The 25,323-nt window shown below is 44.5% G+C and overlaps 4 protein-coding genes across 4 annotated transcripts in view; 1 reads left to right on the plus strand and 3 right to left on the minus strand.

The window, feature by feature from the left end:
- Positions 1–1,762: 1,762 nt before the first annotated feature.
- Positions 1,763–9,706, minus strand: LOC139410605 (SMAD family member 4b). The gene is made up of 11 exons (XM_071155913.1): positions 9,476–9,706; positions 8,352–8,804; positions 7,833–8,007; positions 7,712–7,741; positions 6,549–6,770; positions 5,322–5,429; positions 5,141–5,191; positions 4,516–4,699; positions 4,241–4,409; positions 3,965–4,103; positions 1,763–3,668 (listed from the first exon to the last, which is right to left on the minus strand). The coding sequence occupies exons 2-11, from the start codon at positions 8,589–8,591 to the stop codon at positions 3,457–3,459; spliced, it is 1,530 nt and encodes a 509-aa protein (XP_071012014.1). The 5' UTR covers positions 8,592–8,804; positions 9,476–9,706; the 3' UTR covers positions 1,763–3,456.
- A 561-nt stretch (positions 9,707–10,267) lies between these two features.
- On the minus strand, positions 10,268–13,453 carry LOC139410607 (elaC ribonuclease Z 1). The gene is made up of 3 exons (XM_071155915.1): positions 12,660–13,453; positions 11,812–12,288; positions 10,268–11,236 (listed from the first exon to the last, which is right to left on the minus strand). Exons 1-3 carry the CDS (start codon positions 12,814–12,816, stop codon positions 10,758–10,760), a joined length of 1,113 nt encoding a protein of 370 aa, XP_071012016.1. The 5' UTR covers positions 12,817–13,453; the 3' UTR covers positions 10,268–10,757.
- Positions 13,286–14,955, plus strand: LOC139410608 (aprataxin). Its single transcript, XM_071155916.1, has one exon. It carries the CDS (start codon positions 13,576–13,578, stop codon positions 14,620–14,622), a length of 1,047 nt encoding a protein of 348 aa, XP_071012017.1. The 5' UTR covers positions 13,286–13,575; the 3' UTR covers positions 14,623–14,955.
- Positions 14,956–15,180: 225 nt separating this feature from the next.
- Positions 15,181–25,323, minus strand: part of LOC139410606 (malic enzyme 2, NAD(+)-dependent, mitochondrial) — a 29,580-nt gene continuing 19,437 nt past the window's right edge. Inside the window, exons 3-15 of the mRNA XM_071155914.1 lie at positions 22,287–22,420; positions 21,901–22,050; positions 21,593–21,668; positions 20,675–20,836; positions 20,265–20,478; positions 19,861–19,958; positions 19,560–19,673; positions 19,257–19,368; positions 18,986–19,128; positions 18,680–18,782; positions 18,421–18,491; positions 18,122–18,220; positions 15,181–17,519 (exon numbers count right to left, since the gene is read on the minus strand). Coding sequence (XP_071012015.1) covers positions 17,361–17,519; positions 18,122–18,220; positions 18,421–18,491; positions 18,680–18,782; positions 18,986–19,128; positions 19,257–19,368; positions 19,560–19,673; positions 19,861–19,958; positions 20,265–20,478; positions 20,675–20,836; positions 21,593–21,668; positions 21,901–22,050; positions 22,287–22,420 — 1,635 coding nt within the window. The 3' untranslated portion in view covers positions 15,181–17,360. The remainder of the gene's footprint in view (positions 17,520–18,121; positions 18,221–18,420; positions 18,492–18,679; positions 18,783–18,985; positions 19,129–19,256; positions 19,369–19,559; positions 19,674–19,860; positions 19,959–20,264; positions 20,479–20,674; positions 20,837–21,592; positions 21,669–21,900; positions 22,051–22,286; positions 22,421–25,323) is intronic.

Here is a 25,323-nt window from a genome sequence, read left to right on the forward strand (position 1 = left end):
AAAACTAAACGTGCACCCAGACAGAGTTTGGGAAACACTGGCATAGGCCAGACAACTCTCCATCTCACTGTTTCGGGCCATCTTCTCATTCTACCCCATGCAGGATCTGTTACTGTTTTGAAGGCACCCTTGTTTCAGGTTCTAGGAAAAGGGCTTGTCTGGTGATGTTAGGGGGCTCCTCAGAGTACTTACTAAATGTACACTGCTCAAAAAAATAAAGGGAACACTTAAAACAACACAATGTAACTCCAAGTCAATCACACTTCTGTGAAATCAAACTGTCCACTTAGGAAGCAACACTGATTGATAATACATTTCACATGCTGTTGTGCAAATGGAATAGACAACAGGTGGAAATTATAGGCAATTAGCAAGACACCCCCCAATAAAGGAGTGGTTCTGCAGGTGTTGACCACAGACCACTTCTCAGTGCCTATGCTTCCTGGCTGATGTTTTGGTCACTTTTGAATGCTGGCGGTGCGTTCACTCTAGTGGTAGCATGAGACAGAGTCTACAACCCACACAAGTGGCTCAGGTAGTGCAGCTCATCCAGGATGGCACATCAATACGAGCTGTGGCAATAAGGTTTGCTGTGTCTGTCAGTGTAGTGTCCAGAGTATGGAGGCGCTACCAGGAGACAGGCCAGTACATCAGGAGACGTGGAGGAGGCCGTAGGAGGGCAACAACCCAGCAGCAGGACCGCTACCTCCGCCTTTGTGCAAGGAGGAGCACTGCCAGAGCCCTGCAAAATGACCTCCAGCAGGCCACAAATGTGCATGTGTCTGCTCAAACGGTCAGAAACAGACTCCATGAGGGTGGTATGAGGGCCTGACATCCACAGGTGGGGGTTGTGGCCAACACTGTGCAGGACGTTTGGCATTTGCCAGAGAACACCAAGATTGGCAAATTCGCCACTGGCGCCCTGTGCTCTTCACAGATGAAAGCAGGTTCACACTGAGCACGAGACAGACGTGACAGAGTCTGGAGACGCCATGGAGAACGTTCTGCTGCCTGCAACATCCTCCAGCATAACCGGTTTGGCAGTGGGTCAGTCATGGTGTGGGGTGGCATTTCTTTGGGGGGGCCGCACAGCCCTCCATGTGCTCGCCAGAGGTAGCCTGACTGCCATTAGGTACCGAGATGAGATCCTCAGACCCCTTGTGAGACCATATGCTGGTGCGGTTGGCCCTGGGTTCTTACTAATGCATGACAATGCTAGACCTCATGTACTGTAGTGTGTCAGCAGTTCCTGCAAGAGGAAGGCATTGATGCTATGGACTGGCCTGCCCGTTCCTCAGACCTGAATCCAATTGAGCACATCTGGGACATCATGTCTCACTCCATCCACCAACGCCACGTTGCACTACAGACTGTCCAGGAGTTGGCAGATGCTTTAGTCCAGGTCTGGAAGGAGATCCCTCAGGAGACCATCCGCCACCTCATCAGGAGCATGCCCAGGCGTTGTAGGGAGGCCACACACACTACTGAGCCTCATTTTGACTTGTTTTAAGGACATTACATCAAAGTTGGATCAGCTTGTAGTCTGGTTTTTCACTTTAATTTTGAGTGTGACTCGACATCCAGACCTCCATGGGTTGATACATTTGATTTCCATTGATAATTTTTGTGTGATTTTGTTGTCAGCACATTCAACTATGTAAAGAAAAATTATTTAATAAGAATATTTCATTCATTCAGATCTAGGATGTGTTATTTTAGTGTATATTATTCAATGGGTCATAATCAGACAAAGATCCAAATAGAATATCAGGTCATTTTTAATAGGTTCACAAAAGAAATATGTAACTACTATTTGTCCAATTACCAGCAACTCATTTAGCTCGTTTCTCCAGGATCCTATGGTAAAATTGCAATTCATACAAAAAAAAATGTGTATTGACCTAAGAATGCAACGTAAGATATTGGGCATCGTCAACAACTATCACTGTTCATAAACCAATTAAGGTTGTTTATATCCAAGCAGTTGAATACATCTAAAGTACGTGTCAAATTAATTCCTTAAAAACGTGATACCCACAGCTTGAGTACACTTCCATCCCAAAAGCAAATTGAAACATTTAGGGAGGGAAACACAACAAGACAATGTATCACAACAAAACATCCAAGACAGTAACCCATAAATCTCTGAAATGGATACTTGAACATTTGAGAATGCAGATTTAGAAGGTTTCCTTAATGATCTATTCATTATTCTCCTGAATAACTTCTCAAAACAGCAAAGCTGAGAAACAGCAGTAAAAGTGTATCCTAATTCACTTTCATCTCTAGGGATACCGCAAGCTACATTTTAGCAGCAAAATCGATAGCTAATGTATTACATATCAGGAGATGCAACTAGAGTGGAAATAAAAATGGCAGTTCTGTATCATAGCTATAACAAGTTGCATCAAGAGGATTGTGTGTGTGCAGCAATATGCAAAACCAGAAATGGTAGGAAAGTGACATGCAGTGAGGCATCATGGGAGGTGAAACAAGATGACGGGGTTTTGTTCACAGCACACGAACACCATGAACCCAGTTAGTGCAGAACCACAACAGAAAAGAGCCTCCAACATTGTGGCAGAGGGAAGCCTCACCCTGATGACATGATGATTTATGTGATTTTAAAATCGAAGCCAAACGCTTTGATGGGGTCTATGGCATACTTGATTCCTCCTTATCGAGGCTGTCCTGAGATCAAGACATCACAAAAACCTGTGGCGTTGTGGCCATCACTTCACCATTCATGCAAACATTCACATGCATTTAAAAACAAAAGAACTACAGTTAAATTTATGTACATGAGATAAGGGAGAAATAAATTCAACAGAAATAAGATGCCCTACAGAAGTTGGTCTTCCCTTACATAGTGAATGTAAATTAAGGGGTCTTAGTGACCTGCCATCTAGTCTGAAATAGTCAATAAATCCACTTATCTCCCATAGTACAGGACAATACAATAACCAAGGGGATAAGGAAGAAAAACAAAAGGGACAAAATAATTCCTTTCATCAAATATGCAAAAAGAAACCCCCCCAAAAAATGTATTATGGTATTGCTGGAAATTGCCTTAAAATGCTTGTTTGTCTGTAAACGACGTGGCAGAGACCATTACCTGCTCTTCTCACAGAGCAAGAAACCGAGTATAGTTTACCATAGTAGAACTATGCTCTGGATAACCATACAAGGTTAGCCAGATGGAATCACTGGTAAAAGTGACCAATCTGAGGTCACCAGGGCGATTGATGAGTGGCCCGTTCCATCGTCAGAGCCGAACTGTCCTGATCTGGACACACTGGACACTATGAAGGCAAAGAGAAAGAGGAACGACCCATAGAGAGAAAAGTCTTTGCTTCCTTGAAGCGGTAAACCGGGGTGTCTTTCCTGTTCTACCTACCACCTCATTCCAAGGTCTGTCATACTGAAGTCTCACAGTGGAGGGGTCAGGCTGGTGGTTCAGTCCAGGGGCTGGGGGTCACCGATTGGCATGGTGTGCAGCACCTCGTCCAGTAGCTGGAGGGCCCGGTGTAGGTGGATCTCAATCCAGCACGGGGTCTCCTTGATGCTCGTCCGGGGGTAGTCGGGACCCCAGCCCTTGACGAAGCTCATGCGCAGGATGCACAGTCTCCTCAGGTCGTCCACTCCGATGCCGGCAGCAGCTGAAAGGCCTGGGTGGGAGGTAGGAGTTCAAGTATCAATGTAATGGAACACAACTCAGGCTCAACGACATCCACACTGATGAAGAGTTCCAGAACAAGTTCAGATACCTATGCATCGTCAATGACTGACCTACAATAGGCTGAGACGATTGGTAAATTACTTTGGAACGGGCTATTAGAAGTGGTGTGAGTGGTGTTACAAGTAATGTGTTGTTCTGGGGGTTACAGCTCTGGGGTGGAGTTGCACCAGTCAACAGGAGCAGAGTATGGTGTCTGTGGCAGTATGTTAGTGTTGTGCTGCTTACTGATGGCAGGAGCGATGCCTCCCACAGAGCCCGGCCCAGGGATGTTCCCAGCCACGGCGGCTGCCTGAGCCGCGGCTGCCGCCTGCGCCGTCGCTGCCTGCTGCTGCATCTGCCTGTGGCACTGACGCAGGTCAAACACCTGGGAGGGGAACAAAACCAATTGATTTATTACCCGCTACATGCAGTTCACAGCTTGGACACCAGGGGGTGGATTTGAAATAAATAAATAAAAAAACACATTGGTAATGCTGAGCAGACGGAGGCAATGGGACTTGCCTTGATGTAGGCGCTGGGGTAGATCTTGTGCACAGCGTCGCCAGGGGCGCGGCCGGCTTCCCGGTCCAGGTAATAGCTCTGCACGAACACGGCGTGGTCGCTGAGGCAGCGTACCCACACGTCCCCTTCACCTTTACCTTCCAACTGGATCCCCTTACCGATGTGGAGCCTTGGGAAGTGAGAAGAGCTATTATCAGTGGGGTGATCAAATACTCTGCCAATGGCATCAATTTACCTCCGTTCAGAGCACAGTTGTGGTTAGGAGGCTGGCGTACCTGGCTCTTTCGATGGCCTCGGTCCGGTGCACGTTGCTCAGCTGGCCTAGGCAGAAGCGGTCTCCGCCAGACGGGTCCACATAGCCATCCACCGTCACGACGGGGCCAGTGGAGGGCACCTTGAAGGTCTCGCCCACCTGCACGTCCATCTCAAAGTAGGCGATGGAACACCAGTAGTCTGGCGCTGCAACAGACCAAACTCAGTCCCCCTCTCCCCTCCAGACATGACTCAGTCCCCCTCTCCCCTCCAGACATGACTCAGTCCCCCTCTCCCCTCCAGACATGACTCAGTCCCCCTCTCCCCTCCAGACATGACTCAGTCCCCCTCTCCCCTCCAGACATGACTCAGTCCCCCTCTCCCCTCCAGACATGACTCAGTCCCCCTCTCCCCTCCAGACATGACTCAGTCCCCCTCTCCCCTCCAGACATGACTCAGTCCCCCTCTTCCCTCCAGACATGACTCAGTCCCCCTCTTCCCTCCAGACATGACTCAGTCCCCCTCTCCCCTCCAGACATAACTCAGCCCCTCTCCCCTCCAGACATAACTCAGCCCCTCTCCCCTCCAGACATAACTCAGCCCTCTGAACACCTTGTCAGGTAAAACCAGGAGTCACGCTTTATTTACCTGGATGGTTGGATATGGGTGGCTGGAAGCCAAGCTCGTTGTGCACAGGCCCTGGGAGGGTAACATAAATGCATCAATGATTAATCCCTTCAACCCTGGCCCACATCAGTAAGTTGCGGGCATTATGTGTACTAAGAATGAAATGCATGTTCTACTCATCCTGAGAGTGGCATGGACTCACAGTAATGTCCTGGAGGAGGCATGGGTGGGTGGTGTTGCAGGTGCCCATTCTGATGGTGAGGCATGTTGGGCGTGAAGCTGCTATTTCTAGTCCAGGTGGAGGTGGCATCTGTAAGGATACATGTAGATGCCTACAGATCAGAATTGTAGGGAGAACCCCACACGTGGACTGTCCGAACACACAGTAAATGAGCAGTGACTCCTGAACATCTAGTCAAATGGCTACCCAGACTATTTGCATTGCCCCCCCCCCCCTCTCCTCTGTTATTATCTGTGCATAGTCAGTTTAATAACTACCTACATGTACATATTACCTCAATACCGGTGCCCCCGCACATTGACTCTGTACCAGTACCCCCTGTATATAACCTCCACATTAACTCTGTACCGGTACCCCCTGTTTATAGCCTCCACATCGACTCTGTATCGGTACCCCCTGTATATAGCCTCCACATTGACTCTGTACCGGTACCCCCGGTATATAGCCTCCACATTGACTCTGTACCGGTACCCCCTGTATATAGCCTCCACATTGACTCTGTACCGGGACCCCCTGTATATAGCCTCCACATTGACTCTGTACCGGTACACCCTCTATTTCGCCTCGCTATTGTTATTTACTGCTGCTCTTTAATTATTTGTTATTACTTATTTATTTTTTTTATAGGTATTTTCTTAAAACAGCATTGTTGGTTATGGGCTTGTAAGTAAGCATTTCACTGTACGGTCTACACCAGATGTATTCAGCATTTCACTGTACGGTCTACACCAGATGTATTCAGCATTTCACTGTACGGTCTACACCAGATGTATTCTGGGGGGATGTGACAAATAACATTTGATTTGATGCATTTCAGAGAGCGTGGGGGAAGTTCATAATAACCAATCAGAGGGAGAAGAGCAGGTGACCACCAGTTAACTAAATAGGTTCCATTTCCTAAGCCATTACATCCCAAGATGAGTTTGATATTACTGTGATGTGATTCTCAAACGAACAAGTTCTGTCAGTCAGCCACAACCATAACTGTGTAGACAGGCTGTAGCTAAACAAACACAAACCTAAACTATGATTAAGACCTTTCCAGGATTATTACTGGTACGAATAACTCAAGACCTCTAATGATTTGGGTGAGGAGGATACCAAGAGCCATAAACTTGGGAAGGTGGAGTAGATAGTGGAAGCGGGAATGGAAGAGGGAGGGGATAGAGTGGAGGAGTAGGCACTCACTTCCTGATCCGACAGAGATGCTGGGGAAGGCGGAGGTGGAGGCGGTGCTGGCGTCAGAGGGGGACAGCAGGCCAGGGGTGCCGAAGGGCTCTGAGGGGGGCCCACCTCGGCTAGAGGGGGGGTGCTGAATGGTCTGGAGGGAGTGACCCCCGTCCATGGTGGGCAGTGGGGCCTGGCCATCAAAGTCGAATTCATCTTTAACCATCAGTCCCAGGCTTGGAGCTGAGAGCAGCACAGAGACAAGATTACAGGTCAACAAGAAACAAAACAGACAACCAGGTTTCCATCCAATCTCTTTATGCGAGTGCATGTTGGATTTAAAAAATTAAAACACGTCATGAAAAGGCCTGATGGAAACAGAACATTTTTTGGTCAACTTTTCAAATGTCGACAAAACAAAATACGCTGGACAAGGTGGTATATTTTTATGTCAGTAAAACGAAGTGTGTGTGTGAAATATCAGTGGAAACATTTGTATGCACAAATATTGATATAATAACCATCATATCGAAGTAAACAGGCGATGTCACATGTTGTGTGGTCCTCCCACTACGACTCGTCGGGAAAGCATGCAGTTTATTAGGCTACAGATCAAATAAGTTGATGAACTTCACAGGGTGGTGAAAGAAGAGCTTGAAGCTCCGTTCAATAAATATCGAGGGTCTTATTCTGGTGACATGATCATCGATGCTTGGCTGCCGTTTGACAAAAAAAAAGTGTTGCTTTTTTGTCCATAATAATTTCCTCATGTAGGCTATGCGTGTACTCTAGCCAACAGAGCACAGATATCTGCACGCTGTTGGCTAGAGAGCACGTACCAATACCAGAGTGGGCACACTCACTATATAAAATGCAACATTTGTGAGAACCATCAGTAGAGTTGAAAATGCTATGAAAACCCATTTAACTTGCATTTTCTAGTCGGTACATGGGAATAGAACCACAAAAGGTGTTATGGGCGCCCACATCCTCACGCTCAGTATTTTATTTGGAACAAGTCCATTTGCTGGAAACATCTCTGGTGGGAAAATGCGCATAATGTTTTTATGCAGATTTTTTTATGTTTGAATTAAAGTCTGTAGCCAACTGGATGGAAACCTAGCTATTGACAAAAAAAGAATGCTGTCATAAGGTACATAACCATCAAAATGGAGGTCACTTACCGGAGCTGGTAAGTTGCAAACTTGATAGATCTGTGAAATAAAACAACGATGATAAGAAGCTCAAACTGTCACTCACAGGAGGTCAGCACAAACAAAACGGCAGGGACATCAGTACACTCACCAATACCCGGAGACACCACCCGGTCGTAGTGGTATGGGTTCACGCAAACGCTGTCACACTTCAGGTCAAACGCAAACTGGCAATATTTCACATGTTTCAGTTCATTTTTATGCAGATCAGGCCATCTCCACAACCGAGTGTAGATCACGTGGGGAAACCCTTTCCGCCCTGCCACCTGGGATGAAGAATATTACAGGATCAAACCCGTTGATTGAACTCAAAGAAAATGTTCTTCACCCCGAGGTGCTAATAGGTCTCATGCCCTTATGCTCATCTTTGCATGATCCTCACTCACAACGCTCTCACTTTAAAAAAAATAAAAATATTTAACACACATGGCTACTTACAGCAGATCCCTCGACAATGGTGTATGGTGAAGTTGCCCCTAGACACTGATCTTAGGTCAGTTTTGTGTTTTTCACCACTAATGATTAAGGTTATAATTAGGGGAGGAGAATCTGACCCAAGATATGTACCTAGGGAAAATTTCCCCCTCAGAGACATTGGTGTAGTCCCTACCTGCAAACGGCCATCCAGAGTCCGCCCAATGGTGACACACTTGCTGGGATGAGCTCCATTGGTGGTGATGGCTGTGATTAGGGAGTCCAGTTCATCCTTCTTCTCCTTCAGCTTTTTCACCAGGCTTTCTATTGCCCGCTTGGCAAAGGTCTCGCTCTCTCCCCCTTGCCTGTGACACATCAAGCTGTGTACAATGCTCAGGCAAGCATCATTACTCGAAGGCGTGTTGGTGATAGACATCCTGAGAACCACTAGTGTATGCCTCTCCGTATCGTTCTGTAGGGAATAAATACTTTGTCCCAACTATAAAATGTTGTTGTTTCTTACTGTATGGAGCAAAAATATTACGCTATGAGAGGGTGTCCCCTCCAGTCCAATTGCCCAAGTTGAAGTCCACCAAGGCATCCCAATACAAAATTAAATAATTGTCACACTGCTTCGAGAATTGAGTTTCTGAAAGAGAGAATAGTGGTTATTATGGTACTTCACCAATATCTTACATAAGTAAGATGTTTATTAACTAGCTACATCCATCGTGTACAGTATGTATGATGTTTATCCTAAACATCATGCACGAAATTGACAAACACGCTGCTACAGGACAGCATGTGCAACGAAGTTACAACTAGCATTATCCCATCGGGCAATAAACATTACAGCTAACTACGTTGCACAACAGTGACCTGAGTAATAACAAAATAGCTAGCTACCGTTCGTTAGCTAGCTAAATATTTAAGCGAACTGTAGCTAGCTAAGATAACCCAATGCACAATAATAAAGCGCACTGTTTTAGACATATTTTTTTTTATATAGTGGTTGGGAAGTGCGGCTATCGCTAGCCAGCTGCATAGCAGGACAACCAGTTAGCTAACGTTAACGTGCTAACGTTAGTTAGCTTCTCAAAACGAAGAAACATGTCAACAACATATAAAATGAGCAGCCATTCTCAGTCCGAGTGTTTTAAATATGGCCTAACACTATCTAGTTAACTATCCACTGTCATTTCGTCTGATATCGATCAAAAGCAGGTCGAAGCCACCGATTAGGCTATTTCGTTGGCTTACTCGCGAGTTTCACTGCTAACCGAAGTAACATTAGCCACCCGTCCCCATCCACAAACATACCCTGCATACGGGGCCGGGATATTCCGTTCTTGCATTTGCGCTAGAACTGTACTGATCAACCGTACTTCTTCGTTTATCCTAAATGTTTCTTTGATCATTTAAAATAACATAGGGAAATCATTTGAATATCAAAATAAACGTTGGATAACAAATCACGGCTTTGTATCAGCGCTTCCAAAGATCATGGATATTCTGACAAGATGCACGTCTCTCCGCCCTAACAATGGAACTCGTTGTCCACAAAACGGTACCACGGGATGTGTCGCTCCCGCCTATCCTTTCTTCGGATTGGTGGATTATCTCATTATTGTAATCTTATTATTTAAATATTCGACGAGGGTTGCTCACGTCAATGGCCTCTATTCAATAGAGAATGCTACAAGCATACTTTCATAAATATGCATTATAGACAACTCCGAATATAGTTGGGTTTTTTTCTCAAATTGCCGGAATGTCACGTGTCCTTATATCAGTATACTCGTAACAATTTAAGCATTACAAAACTTATATTCGATCAAATAAACCTCACGTAGCAAATAACCATTCATGTTTTTGTTGACCAAATTCGACTCTTATCGACCTACATACAAAAACGCCTTGTTTTGTGGGTGAAAAATGGAAAAAGGGAGGCAAACACTTTCCGTCGAGTTGGCCCTCTCTGACGGGTTTCAGTTCAATTTCTTCCAACATGGCGTTTTGCGCATGGGCAACAGTGGGTAGTAGCAGAGATTAAATCCCACCAAGAGAAAACTAGCCTGGTTTAAAGCAAGTAAAGCAGTTCGTTTCTGAATATTTTGAAGACTCAAATTACATTTATTTATCATTTTCATTGTGCATGTACCATTCTCGCTAGGTTGATTTCAATAATCTGGTAAAATTGAATACGTGCAATTCTGTTGAGTGAACCATAGAGAGTGATAGAGAAATACCATTTCGGCATGGACTGCGCCATTGAGAGCTTACACCGTTTTAATGTAGTGAACTAGGTGGGACTTCCAAATTTATTGGCTAAGCCCTCCAGATGACCATGTTGGAGTCATGTCCAACCTGGTCATCAGGAGGTATCTGCCAATCATGAAGAAGAAAATTGACAACTTAAAAATGGAGATTGCCTTGAACCCTATCACAGAGTAAAATAAGGAGAAAGAGTCAATACTTTTTTTATTCAGACAATTTACTAAATATTTCCCAGACACCAAGTCATTCATTCGATGCTTAATTCACAACCTGCTCACTCTGGCTTTTGTTTACAGTATTTATCATAACTACCAAGTGTAAGGCCTCAGTGAAGCCTTATGAGGGGTATGGGTATCGTGAGAAAGTCCTCCGCCAGGGTCACCTCTATGCCTGTGCCCTGCAAAGCCTCCTCAGCTTGTCTCCTGAGCTCCACGACATCATCCTCATCACCCTCTTTGTGCTGGCTGGCCGGCTTATACCTCTGACTGAAATGGTAGAGCACCAGCATACGTGCACAACAGGCCTGTGCCACTGCAGCTGCCATACTAGGTGTGCTGTGCCCATGGTCCACTGCCTTCTCCCGATGCTCATCTGACAGGGTGGCCTCATGCACCAGGATGTCAGCTCTGTGACAGGCCCTCAGGGGTCCCTCCCCCAATAACGAGCTGCAATCCCCTAAAACACAAACTTTTCTCCCTGGAATGGCTTCCTCCAGCACCTCACTGGGCTTCACCACTTGTCCATTTTCCAATGTCACTGACTCACCAGCTTTCAGTCGCCCATAGAGTGGTCCAGGCTTCAAACCTGAGAGATAGACAAAAGGTTTTTCATTTATTTCAAAATTGAATGACCTTAAAATAGAAACTTGCACACTGCTATTGAGTGGGCGGCAGGGTAGCCTACTGGTTAGAGTGGTGGACTAGTAACCGAAAGGTTGCAAGTTCAAACCCCCGAGCTGACAAGGTACAAATCTGTCGTTCTGCCCCTGAACAGGCAAGTTAACCCACTGTTCCTAGGCCGTCATTGAAAATAAGAATTTGTTCTTAACTGACTTGCCTAGTAAAATATTGCCAATATCACTTTAGTTCATTAAGCTTACATGTTTTATCTGCCTCTCAGCCTTCACACACTGGCAAGAGCAGTGTGCAAGTTTTTCATTTTCTTTTTAGATGGCATCAAATTATTCTCACGCACCTGCAAAAACCAAAGTTAGAAATGTAAGTTATTTTAAAATGGAGTACTCTCAATTCAGTATGTCAAAAGATAGCTTTTGTTTAATGACATAACAATGGCTTGCCTATATAAAACAAATGGAATAATCAAGACAAATCCCAGAGATAAACATATAGATTATTATGCCAGGTATATATTGTGATTACCAAGATCCTTCAGTAGTTCTGTGTTCAAACGCCCTGGCCAATCATGTTCTTGAACAGAGAACCCGAAGGAGGGTACCCGATGGAACAAACGGAACGCCTTCACAACAAAACGCTTCTCCTCCAGTATAACATAGCAGTCACTGTTGACATCCAGGGGGATTGTTCGGCCGGCGCGTTCTTGGGGATGGAGACGCCCAGAATCTGCTGTGACGTCAGGGCTTAGCTGACCCTCTGTAGGACACTGGTCAGTGGTGGGCTCTAGCTCATGTACTGAATAGGGGAAGAGAAGCTGGGAGCTGGTGAGCTCTAATGCCACCCTCAGGAACTGCCTGAGACCCTGGGGACCATAGATATCCACACATGTTGGAGGCTGGGTGGGACAGGGGTTGAGGTTTAGGCTCACAGTGCACAGTAGCCCTGGTAGACCAAAGAGGTGATCACCATGCAGGTGAGAGATGAACACTTTGGTGATTCGGCCTGTAAGAAAAACGTAAATAAATATGAGTTGATCAATCTGAACACATCCTCATTTAATTAAGGAAGTGTTGTTGTTGAGACCACTGTCAAAACATACATGCATTTCTTTATTTGTCATCGTCAACGGTTACAGGCTGTAAAGTTTGTAACCTTTCATCAATGACGTGATAGCAAAGAGGGTGGGAAAGTAGCAAATCATGTTTTTGTTAATAGTGAAAAATAAGTTGGCGATCTAGTGTTTTTTAAATAATTCTGTAAATAGTTATACATGGAATAAACCGTGAATTATATGGCCAGAACAACACGTTTGACATTGCTAAAGCTAACTAGCTAACTAGCTAGCAACGACTAAAGAAAAGTGAACTACTCACTAGCCTTCAATTGACTCTTCATCAGTTGAGTTTGCGTCCCTTCTCCGCAGTCAAACAGCCAACACTCCCCTTCTGTTCTGAGTACGAGGGCAGAAGCGCCACGATGGGGGGAAGGATATGCCGACCCTGTCCCCAGAAAAGTTAGGTCCATGGTCATGTTGAAAAACAAACTATTTAAATGTCATTAAACGAACATTAAAACAGCAGTAGCATTACCACATAGTGTCCATTATATTGTCCAGATATGGTACAATGAAAATGACTTAAAAAATGGAAGGCAGTCGGGAGGAGGCAAGATCAGGTGGGACCACTCTAGCCAATGAGAGAGCAGATACGCGTGTGAACAACAGGCACAACGGTTCCCACAAAGTCTGAATGGCATTATATATATATATATATATATATATATGATGAAAACCAACCAAAAAAGCACATTTTTAGTTAAGTTTAAAATCACATTTTAAGAAGATACACTGTAGAAATAGATGGGGCGTATGACTTTGTGGCTGTGGTAACTAGTAACGACCAGGCTCCGACATTAAATGCTTTTTCTCAAAGTTGCCGGGATGTCACGTGTCCGACTTATTTCAGTACAGTCGTAACAACCTAATCATTACGACACTTCTATTCCATAAACTACGCCACATGTAGTAAATAAGCCATTCCATGTTTTGTTAACCAAATTCGACACACCGCTACCTGCTGGAAAAGACAGATTTTGGGTCGTTATCTCTCTCTCGCTTCGCCTCTTCCTCTCCGCTTGTGCTTGCCAGAGAGGAAGTCGTCATCTTTGTGCGTGCTCGAAACAAAACCAGGCGCAAAACACTAGCGACGCTGACGCACCTTGCATTGGCTGAAGAGAGGAAAGCAGTTGTTGTTGTACTAAAGAAAATCGTAATTCGTTAGGAAGAGGATCATGTCTATTTGTTTGCTGATCAGCAAAAATGGAAGGCATAAACCGATTAATCTACCTCACCTACAGACAGTTGTCTTGGGTCGGAGTCCAGAAACAACGATAAAAGACCAAAAATGTTCCAGGGAGCAAGTTGAGCTCAAGGCTGACTGCAACAAAGGGTATATCAGTGTAAAACAACTGGGTGTCAACCCCACTAGTGTGGACTCTGAGGTGGTGGGTAAAGGCAACCAAGTGGAGATGAGATCTGGCCAGCAGCTGCACATGGTCAATGAGCTGTACCCTTATACTGTGTGCTTCAAAGAGGATCCATCCAACTCTCAGTCCAGTGTGGGCACCAAGAGGCCCTGTGGGCCTGCCTCAGAGGAGCGGGAGTTTCACAGAGAGCCCCCCGGGCATAAAGTACCAAGGAAAACAGAGGACTCCACTCAGTGCAAGCATGGAGGGTCCACCTCCACTAACACACGGCCTGAACCTCAAACAACAGAGAAAACAGAAACTTTAGGATATTGGAGCCAAGGATTGAAAGCCTCAATGCAAGACCCCAAAATGCAGGTCTACAAGGATGACAGAGTAGTTGTTATCATGGACAAGTACCCCAAGGCTCACTACCACTGGCTGGTCCTGCCCTGGGAGTCCATCCCCAGTCTGAAGACACTGCACAGGGGGCACTGTGATCTGTTGAGGCACATGAACCAGGTAGCAGACAGGATTGTACAACAACAGTGCCCCGATGCTGGCCTGTTACACTTCCGCCAGGGCTACCACGCCATCCCCAGTATGAGCCATGTCCATCTACACGTGATCAGCCAGGACTTTGACTCCCCTTGGTTAAAGAACAAGAAACACTGGAATTCATTCACAACCGACTATTTCATAGAATCTCAAGAAGTCATCCAGATGCTGGAAAAGGATGGGAAGGTCACGGTAAAACAAGGGACAAATGAGTTGTTGAAACTACCTCTCTGCTGTCACGTGTGTGGCATGGTGCTGTCCACCATACCACAACTTAAGGAGCACCTGAAATCTCACCCCTATGGTAGATTGTGAAACCATGCAACAACAAAAAATAAGTTGGGGGTTATGATGCTCGTGAGGCAATTGTAGAAGAAAAAAAAATGTCTATGGAACCACACTGTCAATTGTATTGCTGCAAATGCTCATAATAGACATGTCTGTTCACAACCAATTGTCATTTACTTTAATACAGCTCAAAAACCTTTAAATAGTGTGCAGCAAGTATGTTTTTTTTTTGTACAAATAAGTCTCGAGTGCATGTCTGAATATAAAGCTTGGGGAACATTTGTTTATAGTTTTGTTATAGTTGCAAAAGTTTGTGACAAAAAATAAAATCTTAACTTGGCCTCAAAGTGGCACAGAAAATGGAAAATGTATTTTTTATATACTGTTTTTAATCATATGTGAAAATCCTATTAGAAAAATTCTAATGTTTTGGGATCCAATGATTCTATTTGGGATCCAATATTGGTGTTGATGATCAGAGGGTCATAATGTAGACTTGCTTGGAATTAAATCCATTTGGAGATGTTGTTCAATAGATACACAGAATAATAACTCATTCAAAAAGGACAAAGGGAGGGCGCAACAGCAAGTGTAAAACTAGTTTTAATTCTGCACATGTAACAGCACACATAGGGGTCTCCAGGGGCACTTTTTCCGCTTCTGCCATTCTGCGTAACAAAAATAAACTCCAGAAACACATACATGTATGCACACATCAAAGACATTGGAAGAGGAAGGACCATCAGGGATTCAACCATACACTTTTACCCTGGCACTTAAAAGTAAATGAATGAAAAGAAAACAAGACAAGAATACAGCACAGCAATTCTCTGAATGGGAGACCAACGTTACAGGCTTGGACAGGCTTATGGGCCAACATAATCATTGAATGAGACCGACTGTCATTTAATGGTCCAATCTAAATTCAAGGGTGGAACATAGTACACTTGTGAATGACATCTCATCAAACTAGTTTGATCAACTACAACAAGAGAACTGTAAAACAGTACAATAGATATAATTAGCCCGTTGGATATGCATAAAAAATAATACGCCGATTTTAATATATTTTTTTCTTCAACTATTGTGTTCCCTATACAATTCATTGTTCTTTGGCTACGTCTGCGGTGAGAAGTGAGGTGTGTATAAAATGGGAGTCATCTCGCTCACCTATGCAGATGGATAAAAAAAAGCCCCAAAAAAAGCCTGTTCCCCATCCTTAACTAAACGGTCTCACAAATCTAGGACCTGTGTATCTTAACTTCAGCTGCCTTAAGCTGGTTTTCTATCCAGCTAATCTTTTTACTTATTTCCATTTTCTCAAAAAGTGAATGAACAGTTCTGTATATAAGATGTGGCTAAAACATAAAACCAGTAAAAAAAATATTTAAAAAAATGTATGTTTGTAAACCATATGCTGCCTATACAAAACTGACTGTGAAGAGCATTATAGTTCATGTAATGTATTTATGTTTTCTGACAATGGAGCTTACCTTAACATTGGTCATGTCTATTTGGATATGGTGCTTATTGCAGCATTCTTCTCTCTATACTGAAAATTAGCCCCATCCCCTGATATGTGTATGGCCATGGAATATGGCTGGTTCCCCTATGCCTGGTCTTTAGTCTGGGAGAAACTCATGGTGATATTATCTCGGGTATATTCATTGGTCTTTTGCTAAATGTTTTGCAATGGAAACTGTTTACTCTAGGTACCAAACAGAAGTAAACCAAGCAAACTGAACATTTGTCCAATAGAAACAAATTTTCATTGCAAAATGTTTTCAGTTTGGACTGAACCTTTTCCATTGCAAAACGTTTTGCAATAGACAAAACTTTTTACAAAGGAATCCGACTAATGAATACACCCCAGGATTCATGACACAAACATATTGATCTACTTCATAACTGTCACCGTCCATCTTCAAGTTAAATATCATCAGAGCTAGGAGACATTTCACACCCACATGCGAACATACTCTCTACAAAACATCCAGGCTCTGTCAACTGTCTAACAAGTGCATAATTACAGTCTAAGTCGCTCTGAATAAGAACGTTTACTTTCCTTATTGACCCCAACCCTGAATTTAGCAGACCAAATTCCAATTCAAAATGTTCCTCATTGAAAAGCATTCCAAGAGAATTGGAATTTCAGCACTTCCTGATTTGTCTGGAATTAAAACAGAATTGACCCCAACCCTAGCTAAATGACTAGAATGTCAATAACACAATATACATACACTGTATATTATTTCTTATGGGGATATGGACAACAACAACAAAAAATAAACAAAAAAAGCCTTTAAACTATTACTGAGTTTTACTTATATTTTTTGCATAACTGTTTCATGAACTAATTCAAGGCAAGGTCTTTAGAGCTTGGAGTAATATTATATGTTGGAATCCTTCTGTTTAACTAGCAGCATGTTGACTAACAATAACCCCACTTCTGGAGGGTTTTCATGTGGAAACTGAACAAGGAAAATCAGGGCCTGTGTTAAACATAACTAGGGGGGGGGGGGGGGTTTATTTGGTTAGAAAGAAAAAAAAACTCCAGGCCACTCATGAATGACAAAAACTGGATATACATTTTTCTGGCCCGCCAATTGATTTTGACAAACAAATCAGTCAAATATCTGCCCTAGGATTAAACAACTATCCTCATTTCACTGTCCTCCCCACCTCCCAGTTTTACCATTCCCTCTTTAACGCCCGCCCACCTATCCTACCGTGATTTGTTGCCCCCTTTCCACACCCAAAACTCTCTAATGATCAGGTGCTGGGTTCATCCCTTTCCACTCATAGATGTCAGGGAGAAATGAGTCGTAGTTGATGTCCCATACAGTTGACCTGACAAAGGTGTCCTTGTCCTTGGGCTCTGGGTACCGGAAGGCCATGTTGTTGGCGTACACAAACCGGACCACCTGCAGGGGGCGACAGTGAGATGCAGAGTACATTTAAAGGCACATCTTTGCCACAAAAAGAACAATGACTCAGATATTTCACTGGACTTATAAATGTGAAGCATCCGCTTGGTGTTTCCACTCACTACCAAATATGGTGGTGAGAGGAAGACCCAGTGGTTGGCAGTGGGAGAAGATTGAACGAGATATATTTTGGCCGACATTATGCAAATATTCTCATTAGTAACATATCTGATCTCAGTACAATTTTCTGTTCCCAAAACTAGAATTAGTTTTGAACAGAGTGGACAAAGTTTTGTAGTCTTTACCCTTTGCCGAAATGTTTTTAAAAAAGTGCATTGTTTAGAAGGAGTGCAAAGGCGGATTGAGTTATTGAGCAGATAATGGAGGCACATATCTTCTCAAATGTGCCCTCTGACACTATCAGACCAAAGGCAGGGCGGTACTCTTTACATCATCCTCAGTATATTTTGTTTATGACGAAGCCACCGATTTCATCATAATCAAAGGACTTTTACTTTTGCTTTTTCAAATTATGAATTTATCTCCCTCAAAATGTATTTGACAGACAAGAAGCGAGATGTAGAGTGTCTGATCCTGACCTTGACTGCCATCTGGACAGAGACCTCTCGGATGTTGGACAGTGGCGGGTACAGCCTCCCCTCCGCCAGCTCCTCATCAGTCAACTGGTCTGCCAGGGTCTGACAGAATGACAAAAAAACACTCACCATTTGCATATAATTTGCATAACAATTTTCTCTGTAAACAAAATACTAAAATGTGTAAAATATCTCTTTAAGCGCCTGTCTTTTTGTCAAATAGTAGTGTAAACACAGGGGAGCTGAACGGAGAGAGACATGTCGAGAGCTCTGAAAGAGTGAAATGCAGCTTTATTTCTGACCTTGGCAGCCTCCAGGAAGACCGTGTCACTGATGTGTCTCACGCCACTGAGGATCACAGCCAGGGCTACACCTGCAGCCAGACAAAGCAGACACACTGCACTTGTACCCCTTTTCAACAGTTGACACAAGTCTCACAATACACTTATGTGGCGCACCTATGCGTATCCATTTTCCCATGGCTGTTTTGACGAGAGAAGGCTCACTGAGATTTTCTTTGTAAATACAGATGAGAAAACGTGATAATCTAATGATTCTAACCTGGGAATATGTAAGCATTATTCCCTTGTCCAGGTGTGAAAACACGTCCATCAGCCAGAGTCACCGTGTCAAACGGACTTCCACTGGCAAACAGGCATCGGCCCTGAATATCAAACCACATACAGAGAGAGAAGCCATGGTGACGGTGGGTCAGTGTGCGGGTCTGGGCCTACACACTAACAAAACATGAGGAGGAGGCCTGCGTTCCAAATGATGCTTGATTCCCTACGTAGTGCAGTACGTCTGTAGTGCATTATGTAGGGAACAGGGAGTCATTTAGGACGACATGGCTGAATCGATACATACATCTGTGAGGGTATAGGCATCTTCAGCCGTGCACTCTGCCTTGGTGGTGGGGTTGCTCAAGGCGAATATAATTGGTCGTTTATTTAGGGTGCCCATCTTTTTGAGGACGTCGTGGGTAAAGAGGCGTCCAGCCCCGGACACACCTGCGCACAGGCAACAAGTTAGGGTTACCAGGGTTTCATAAAGCACGGACAACAAGAGTTACACTGATTTTAATTATACAATGTATTATTACTATTATAAAGATGAGAATGGAGAATTTGGATCTTACCGATAATGGCTGTTGGTTGGATGACGTTGACTGCATCTAAGAAGCTCTGCACATCTCCGGGACTTTCATGCACAAAAGCCTCCTGGTTGCTATCTGTCTCCTGCGATCGGCCCTACAGCAAGTCACAGGAAAAAACACTGAATTTAAATTACATTTCTTAATACAAATTCAAAATGACCGAATTCAGATTCCATTTCTGTTGGCTCTAATGTTAGTCCATACACAGCGTTTCAGTTCCGCCACACAGACAGTTACAAAGGAGAAGTGAAAGACAACGTGTCTGTGTTTGGACTGGACCACAACCTTGACCAGTAGACCGTCCTTGTCAAACATCCAGATCTTTTTCCTGGCTTCGTCCTGGGTTAAACCCTTCTCCACCATCGACATGGTAATCAGGTTGGCGATACCCAGGGCAGCCTGAAGAAACAACACACAATTATTTATTATTCAGCGGACAAAAAATATGACACTTCTTATTATGATTTAGTGAGCACAGTGTTAACCATTTGGTACATACATTTAGTACCTACTACATTATGTCAGATAACGGTATTGCTGTACGCAGACACTGAAATCTGGTAATACAAGTAGGAGAATGGCCTACCTCCCCTGCTCCGCAGAACAGAATCCTATGTTCAGTGATGGGTTTTCCAATGGCCCTCTGAGCTGCCAACAGCCCTGCCAGGGCAACCGCTGCAGTTCCTGAACACCACAACACACGCTGTAAATGCACAGCTATTCACCAGACCTGGGTTCAAATACTATTTGAACTCTTTCAAATACTTGTAGCATTTGCTCAAGTCTGCCTGGAGTGCCAGATGAGCGGGGTTTGCATTCGTGAGAATATTATATTTGCTACACTGCGCCAGGCTCAATCAATCACATAGTAAAGTATTTAAAATGATTTCAAATAGTACTTGAACCCAGGTCTGTTATTCATCTAGCTGTACATACTCACTACAACACACTCCATGTGGCATACTATATTTACATGGTGTGAATACAGACCTTGGATGTCATCGTTAAAAGTGCAGTACTTCTCGCGGTATTTCCTCATCAAGCGGAATGCATTGTGATTCCCAAAGTCTTCAAACTGGATCAGGGTGTCCTGGCCGTACTTGTCCACCACAGCCTCCATAAACTCATCGATCAGGTCATCGTAGAGCTGGGAACGATCCCGCTTCTGGTACAAACCCATGTAGAATGGGTCCTTCAGAAGGGTCTGGAATAAGGAGACTGGTTATAGATATGATACAGTACATAAGATAGCTAACAGCCTTTTGTATATATAACATGACAACCAATTTGCATATTGGGAGCTCCTTAGTTCATCTTTGTTGTCAACTAATTGTACTGAGATTTTTTCATTTCGATGCGCATTTCAATAAAGCTTGATTTGATTCGTTTCTTTTACTTGCCTCATTGTCAGTTCCCACGTCGATCACCACAGGAAGGCACCTCTCAGGCCTGATACCAGCGCAGGCGGTGTACAGGCACAGTTTCCCCACAGGGATGCCCATCCCAAACACCCCCAGGTCCCCCAAGCCCAGGATACGCTCTCCATCTGTCACCACGACCGCCTGGACAACAGGTAGGGGTTCTATTCATTAAGCACCAAACGAAGCTGAAACAGACACGGGTGGGACTACCTGAACTTCCCCTAATGAATGCCACACCGCGAGGGGCTGTCAGAGAGCGAGGGGCTTTCAGAGAGCAAGGGGCTGTCAGAGAGTGAGGGGCTGTCAGAGAGCGAGGCAGGGGCTGTCAGAGAGTGAGGGGCTGTCAGAGAGCGAGGCAGGGGCTGTCACGAGAGCGAGGGGGGGCTGTCAGAGAGCGAGGGGAGGCGGTCAGAGAGCGAGGGGGGGCTGTCAGAGAGAAAGGGGAGGCTGTCAGAGAGCGAGGGGGGGCTGTCAGAGAGCGAGGGGGGGCTGTCAGAGAGCGAGGGGAGGCTGTCAGAGGGTGAGGGGAGGCTGTCAGAGGGTGAGGGGAGGCTGTCAGAGGGCGAGGGGGGGGCTGTCAGAGAGCGAGGGGGGGGCTGTCAGAGAGTGAGGGGGGGGGGGCTGTCAGAGAGCGAGGGCTGTCAGAGAGCGAGGGGGGGCTGTCAGAGAGCGAGGGGAGCAAGGGGGGGCTGTGGGAGAGCGAGGGGAGGCTGTCAGAGAGCGAAGGGAAGGGGGGCTGTCAGAGAGCGAGGAGAGGGGATGTCAGAGAGCGAGGGGAGGGGCTTTCAGAGAGCGAGGGGGGGCTGTCAGAGAGCGAGGGACTGTCACTCCATTACACAGCAAGGCCATATCAACATAAAGACAATGTTTTCAATATGGTGCTGGAACTCAGCTTACCGCCACATTGGTCTCTGGCCAGTTGTCCAATATGGAGCGAATATGGCCTCGATCCAAGATGGATATGAACAGGCCCCTGTGGGTAAAGGAATAGAGTCCTCAGACAGTTAACTCCCTCCCCTTTGTCTGATAGGAAATCTGACATTTTAACAATCCAATCGTTTTTAGCCATCTAAACAGATTTTAGCAATCTAATCAAAGCCCATATCTATAGTAATCTGAGAGGTTGTTTATTCTTATGAAAGAGCAGAGGGCCATTACTAAACATGTTTTAAAAAATAAAATAATAATCAAGACCCAGCTCTTACTTGGGCCTCCTGAAGATGTGTCCGTACTGCGTACAGGCCAGGCCCACAGTGGGAGTGTAAACGATAGGCATCAGCTCCTCAATGTCTTCCATCAGCACGCGGTAGAAGAGTTTCTCGTTCCTCTCCTGGATCCCCATCAGGTAAATGTACCTGGGAAGAGTTTTGGTCGTGGTTTACAGATGCCTTCGTTTTATGTCAAGTTGTTATGTGATTAAGTTCATTACTTAGTGTAGCAATAAGAAATGCACTTCTGCAGTCTCAGACGCTGTAATGCATGAAAATATTATTTGGCTTAGGTTGACATTTGTTGCCGCTCACAGCCTAGGTCCCAAATGGCACCCTATTCCGTATATAGTGCACTACTTTTGACCCGAGCCCGTTCTCACTTCTCCAGTGGCTCTGTCATCTTCTTCAGGTTCCTCTGGAAACGCATGGCCTGGATGTCCTGGGACTCTATCTTGGGGGGCAGAAGACCCTGAAGACCCAGGATCTGCCTCTCCTGCAGTGAGAAGGCCATGCCCTGGACGAATGGAAATAAACCAAAGAGAATGAGGGAGACATAAATGTTCTTTCAATAAAAAAAATTGTAGCTGTTGCACTGTTGAGAGGAGAAGTAATAATTTCATTGTACTGTGTACACATCTACACTGTATCATGTGCATTTGACAAATTAACTTGTTTTAATTAAATTTGATGAGGAACAGAGCGAGAGATAATGAAGGGGAGACAGAGAGGTAGTCAGGGTAAACATCGCCAGTGAGCTAACAGGATCCGACTGGCACTGGGGCAAGAAAGTGTGGCCGATGTGAAATGGCTAGCTAGTTAGCGGTGGTGCTCGCTAATAGTGTTTCAATCGGTGACGTCACTCGCTCTGAGACCTAGAAGTAGTTGTCCCCCTTGCTCTGCAAGGGCCGCAGCTTTTGTGGCGCGATGTGTAACGATGCTTCGTGAGTGACTGTGGCTGATGTGTGCAGAGGGTCCCTGGTTCGAGCCCAGGTTGGGGCGAGGAGAGGGACGGAAAGCTACATAATCACAGAAGCAGAGATGCTGCATGACTGCTCTGAACATTCCCCTCAGATGGCCTCACAACTCACTGCCCAGGTTTCTATGAGCCAGTGAATTTGGGGTACAGCCTTCCTCTGAAATTGAACCATGCATGGTGAGGGGGGAACACTAGGTTAAAGGTTAAATGCTCATAATGCTCATAATGTGCTTGAAAGCCATTATGAATGTATGTTGGGACGAGGTGGTTTTGAGTACGGGCTCATTCATGTTCATTTTGCCAGTTGGAGGCTTGGCGGAGGAGGGTGGGTGCGTGTTGACTGGCTAGACCTCAAGTGAAACATGAGCCAGAACAGACCCACATGGAAACCATAACCTTCTCCAGAAAGGCCGGGGGGACAGAAGGGGATAGGAGAACAAGCTCCAGTAGTACTGTTGGTAGCATAGCAGTATTATAATGCACAGGGTAGCATAGCAGTATTATAATGTACAGGGTAGTATAGCAGTATTATAATGTACAGGGTAGTATAGCAGTATTATAATGTACAGGGTAGCATATAGGGCTGGGTGGTATACCGTTTTTTTACGATATAACTGTATTGATGCACGGACCGGTTTGGGTTTTTACTTTACCTTCTATACCGGTATTTGAATGTTTGGTTTGTTAAATGCGATACGCAGTGTGTAACGTCCATTTTGAGTTTACTTCGCTACTTCAGTCATCTGTCTCGATGCCGCTTTCCACAGACCTAGCCACGCCCCTTGTCACTCAAGGAGCGCATTTGATGTTCCTCAACCACGAGACACTTGCGTTCAGTCTGCATGGTCAATGCAGCATATGCAACACTGTTGATGACAACGAAGCAGTTGTCACTTTGCTTCTAAATATAAATCTACTAGCATTCTATAACTACACTATTAGCTTGGGTTTCTTACATCTGCAAACAGCTAGTTTGTCTTTTCTTAGCAAGTTGTTCCTAAATCTTGTTAGTCGCTAATGCTAATCGCTTGCTAGCTAGCTAATAAATGAGTAAGAGCAAGCGTAATTAGCTATACAGCCTGATAATACCAAAGATTGTGTAGACCTACATCAGCATGATGTTTGTGCAACAGTGTCTTCAAAATTAAAGAGTTAAACGCAAAGCAAGAATATGTTAGCTAGAAAACATTCAATGTAGCCTAAGATTATAGGGTCCCTAGGAAACACCTATCAACACATTAGTTCCTACCCTGTCACAATAACTCCTCCCTGGCATTTTCATTCGTTGTCATGTCAAACAACACTGTATTGAAGGTGCCCACTATTATATTCTAACTATATAATTAGAATAGACATTCTATTCCCATGATTCCAACAGGGGTGGCAGGTAGCCTAATGGTTGGAGTGACTGACTTGCCTAGTTAAATAAAGGTTCAACAAAAAAAGTCAAATTGCAACATTGGGTTAAAAATAAGGCCCAGATTACTTTCCCATATTGTGCAGCCCTACATGGCAGTGCGGAAATGATCTCAAATGCAGATATTGATAAAAACTATTACTTTTTTTGGTTGAAGTTGAATGAACAGTATAAAACAATCCGAATGGAGAAAGACCCATTGAAATCACTTAGAATGTATGTGTTGCCACCCTAGGGTCAAGCATTACTCAAAATGCACATTTAGAACTTCTATTATTAAAAAACATAAAATACCATCAAATACCATCATACCATATTTTTTTTTAATAAATACGATGATATAATATTTTGCCCATATCGCCCAGCCCTAGTAGCATTGCAGTATTATAGTGTATAGGGTAGCATATCAGTATTATAATGTGCAGGGTAGCATAGCAATATTATAATGTACAGGCTAGCATAGCAGTATTGTAATGTACCAGGTAGCATAGCAGTATTGAAATATAGAGGGTAGCATAGCAATATTATAATGTACAGGGTAGCATAGGAACATTGTAATGTACAGGGTAGCATAGCAGTATTGAAATATAGAGGGTAGTATAGCAGTATTGTAATGTACAGGGTAGCATAACAGTATTATAATGTACAGGCTAGCATAGCAGTATTGTAATGTACCAGGTAGCATAGCAGTATTGAAATATAGAGGGTAGCATAGCAATATTATTTTGTACAGGGTAGCATAGGAGCATTGTAATGTACAGGGTAGCATAGCAGTATTGAAATATAGAGGGTAGTATAGCAGTATTGTAATGTACAGGGTAGCATAACAGTATTATAATGTACCGGGCTCTCCTCCCTCCCTCCCTCCCTCCCTCCCTCTCACTCTCTCACACACACACACACACACACACACACACACACACACACACACACACACACACACACACACACACACACACACACACACACACACACACACACACACACACACACACACACACACACACACACACACACACACACA

The sequence above is a fragment of the Oncorhynchus clarkii genome, chromosome 6 (assembly GCF_045791955.1).
Source record: "Oncorhynchus clarkii lewisi isolate Uvic-CL-2024 chromosome 6, UVic_Ocla_1.0, whole genome shotgun sequence".
Taxonomy (NCBI): Eukaryota; Metazoa; Chordata; class Actinopteri; order Salmoniformes; family Salmonidae; genus Oncorhynchus; species Oncorhynchus clarkii.

Coding starts and splice junctions, on each gene's coding strand:
- LOC139410605 (XM_071155913.1), bottom strand. CDS start 8,591: ATGTCTATCACCAACACGCCTTCGAGTAATGATGCTTGCCTGAGCATT. Junction 5,430..6,548: donor CATCTCTGTCGGATCAGGAA/GTGAGTGCCTAC, acceptor GTATCCTTACAG/ATGCCACCTCCACCTGGACT. Junction 3,669..3,964: donor AGGCATCGCTCCTGCCATCA/GTAAGCAGCACA, acceptor CCTCCCACCCAG/GCCTTTCAGCTGCTGCCGGC.
- LOC139410607 (XM_071155915.1), bottom strand. CDS start 12,816: ATGACCATGGACCTAACTTTTCTGGGGACAGGGTCGGCATATCCTTCC. Junction 12,289..12,659: donor GAAGAGTCAATTGAAGGCTA/GTGAGTAGTTCA, acceptor TTTTTCTTACAG/GCCGAATCACCAAAGTGTTC. Junction 11,237..11,811: donor AGAACTACTGAAGGATCTTG/GTAATCACAATA, acceptor TCTATCTCTCAG/GTTTGAAGCCTGGACCACTC.
- LOC139410608 (XM_071155916.1), top strand. CDS start 13,576: ATGTCTATTTGTTTGCTGATCAGCAAAAATGGAAGGCATAAACCGATT.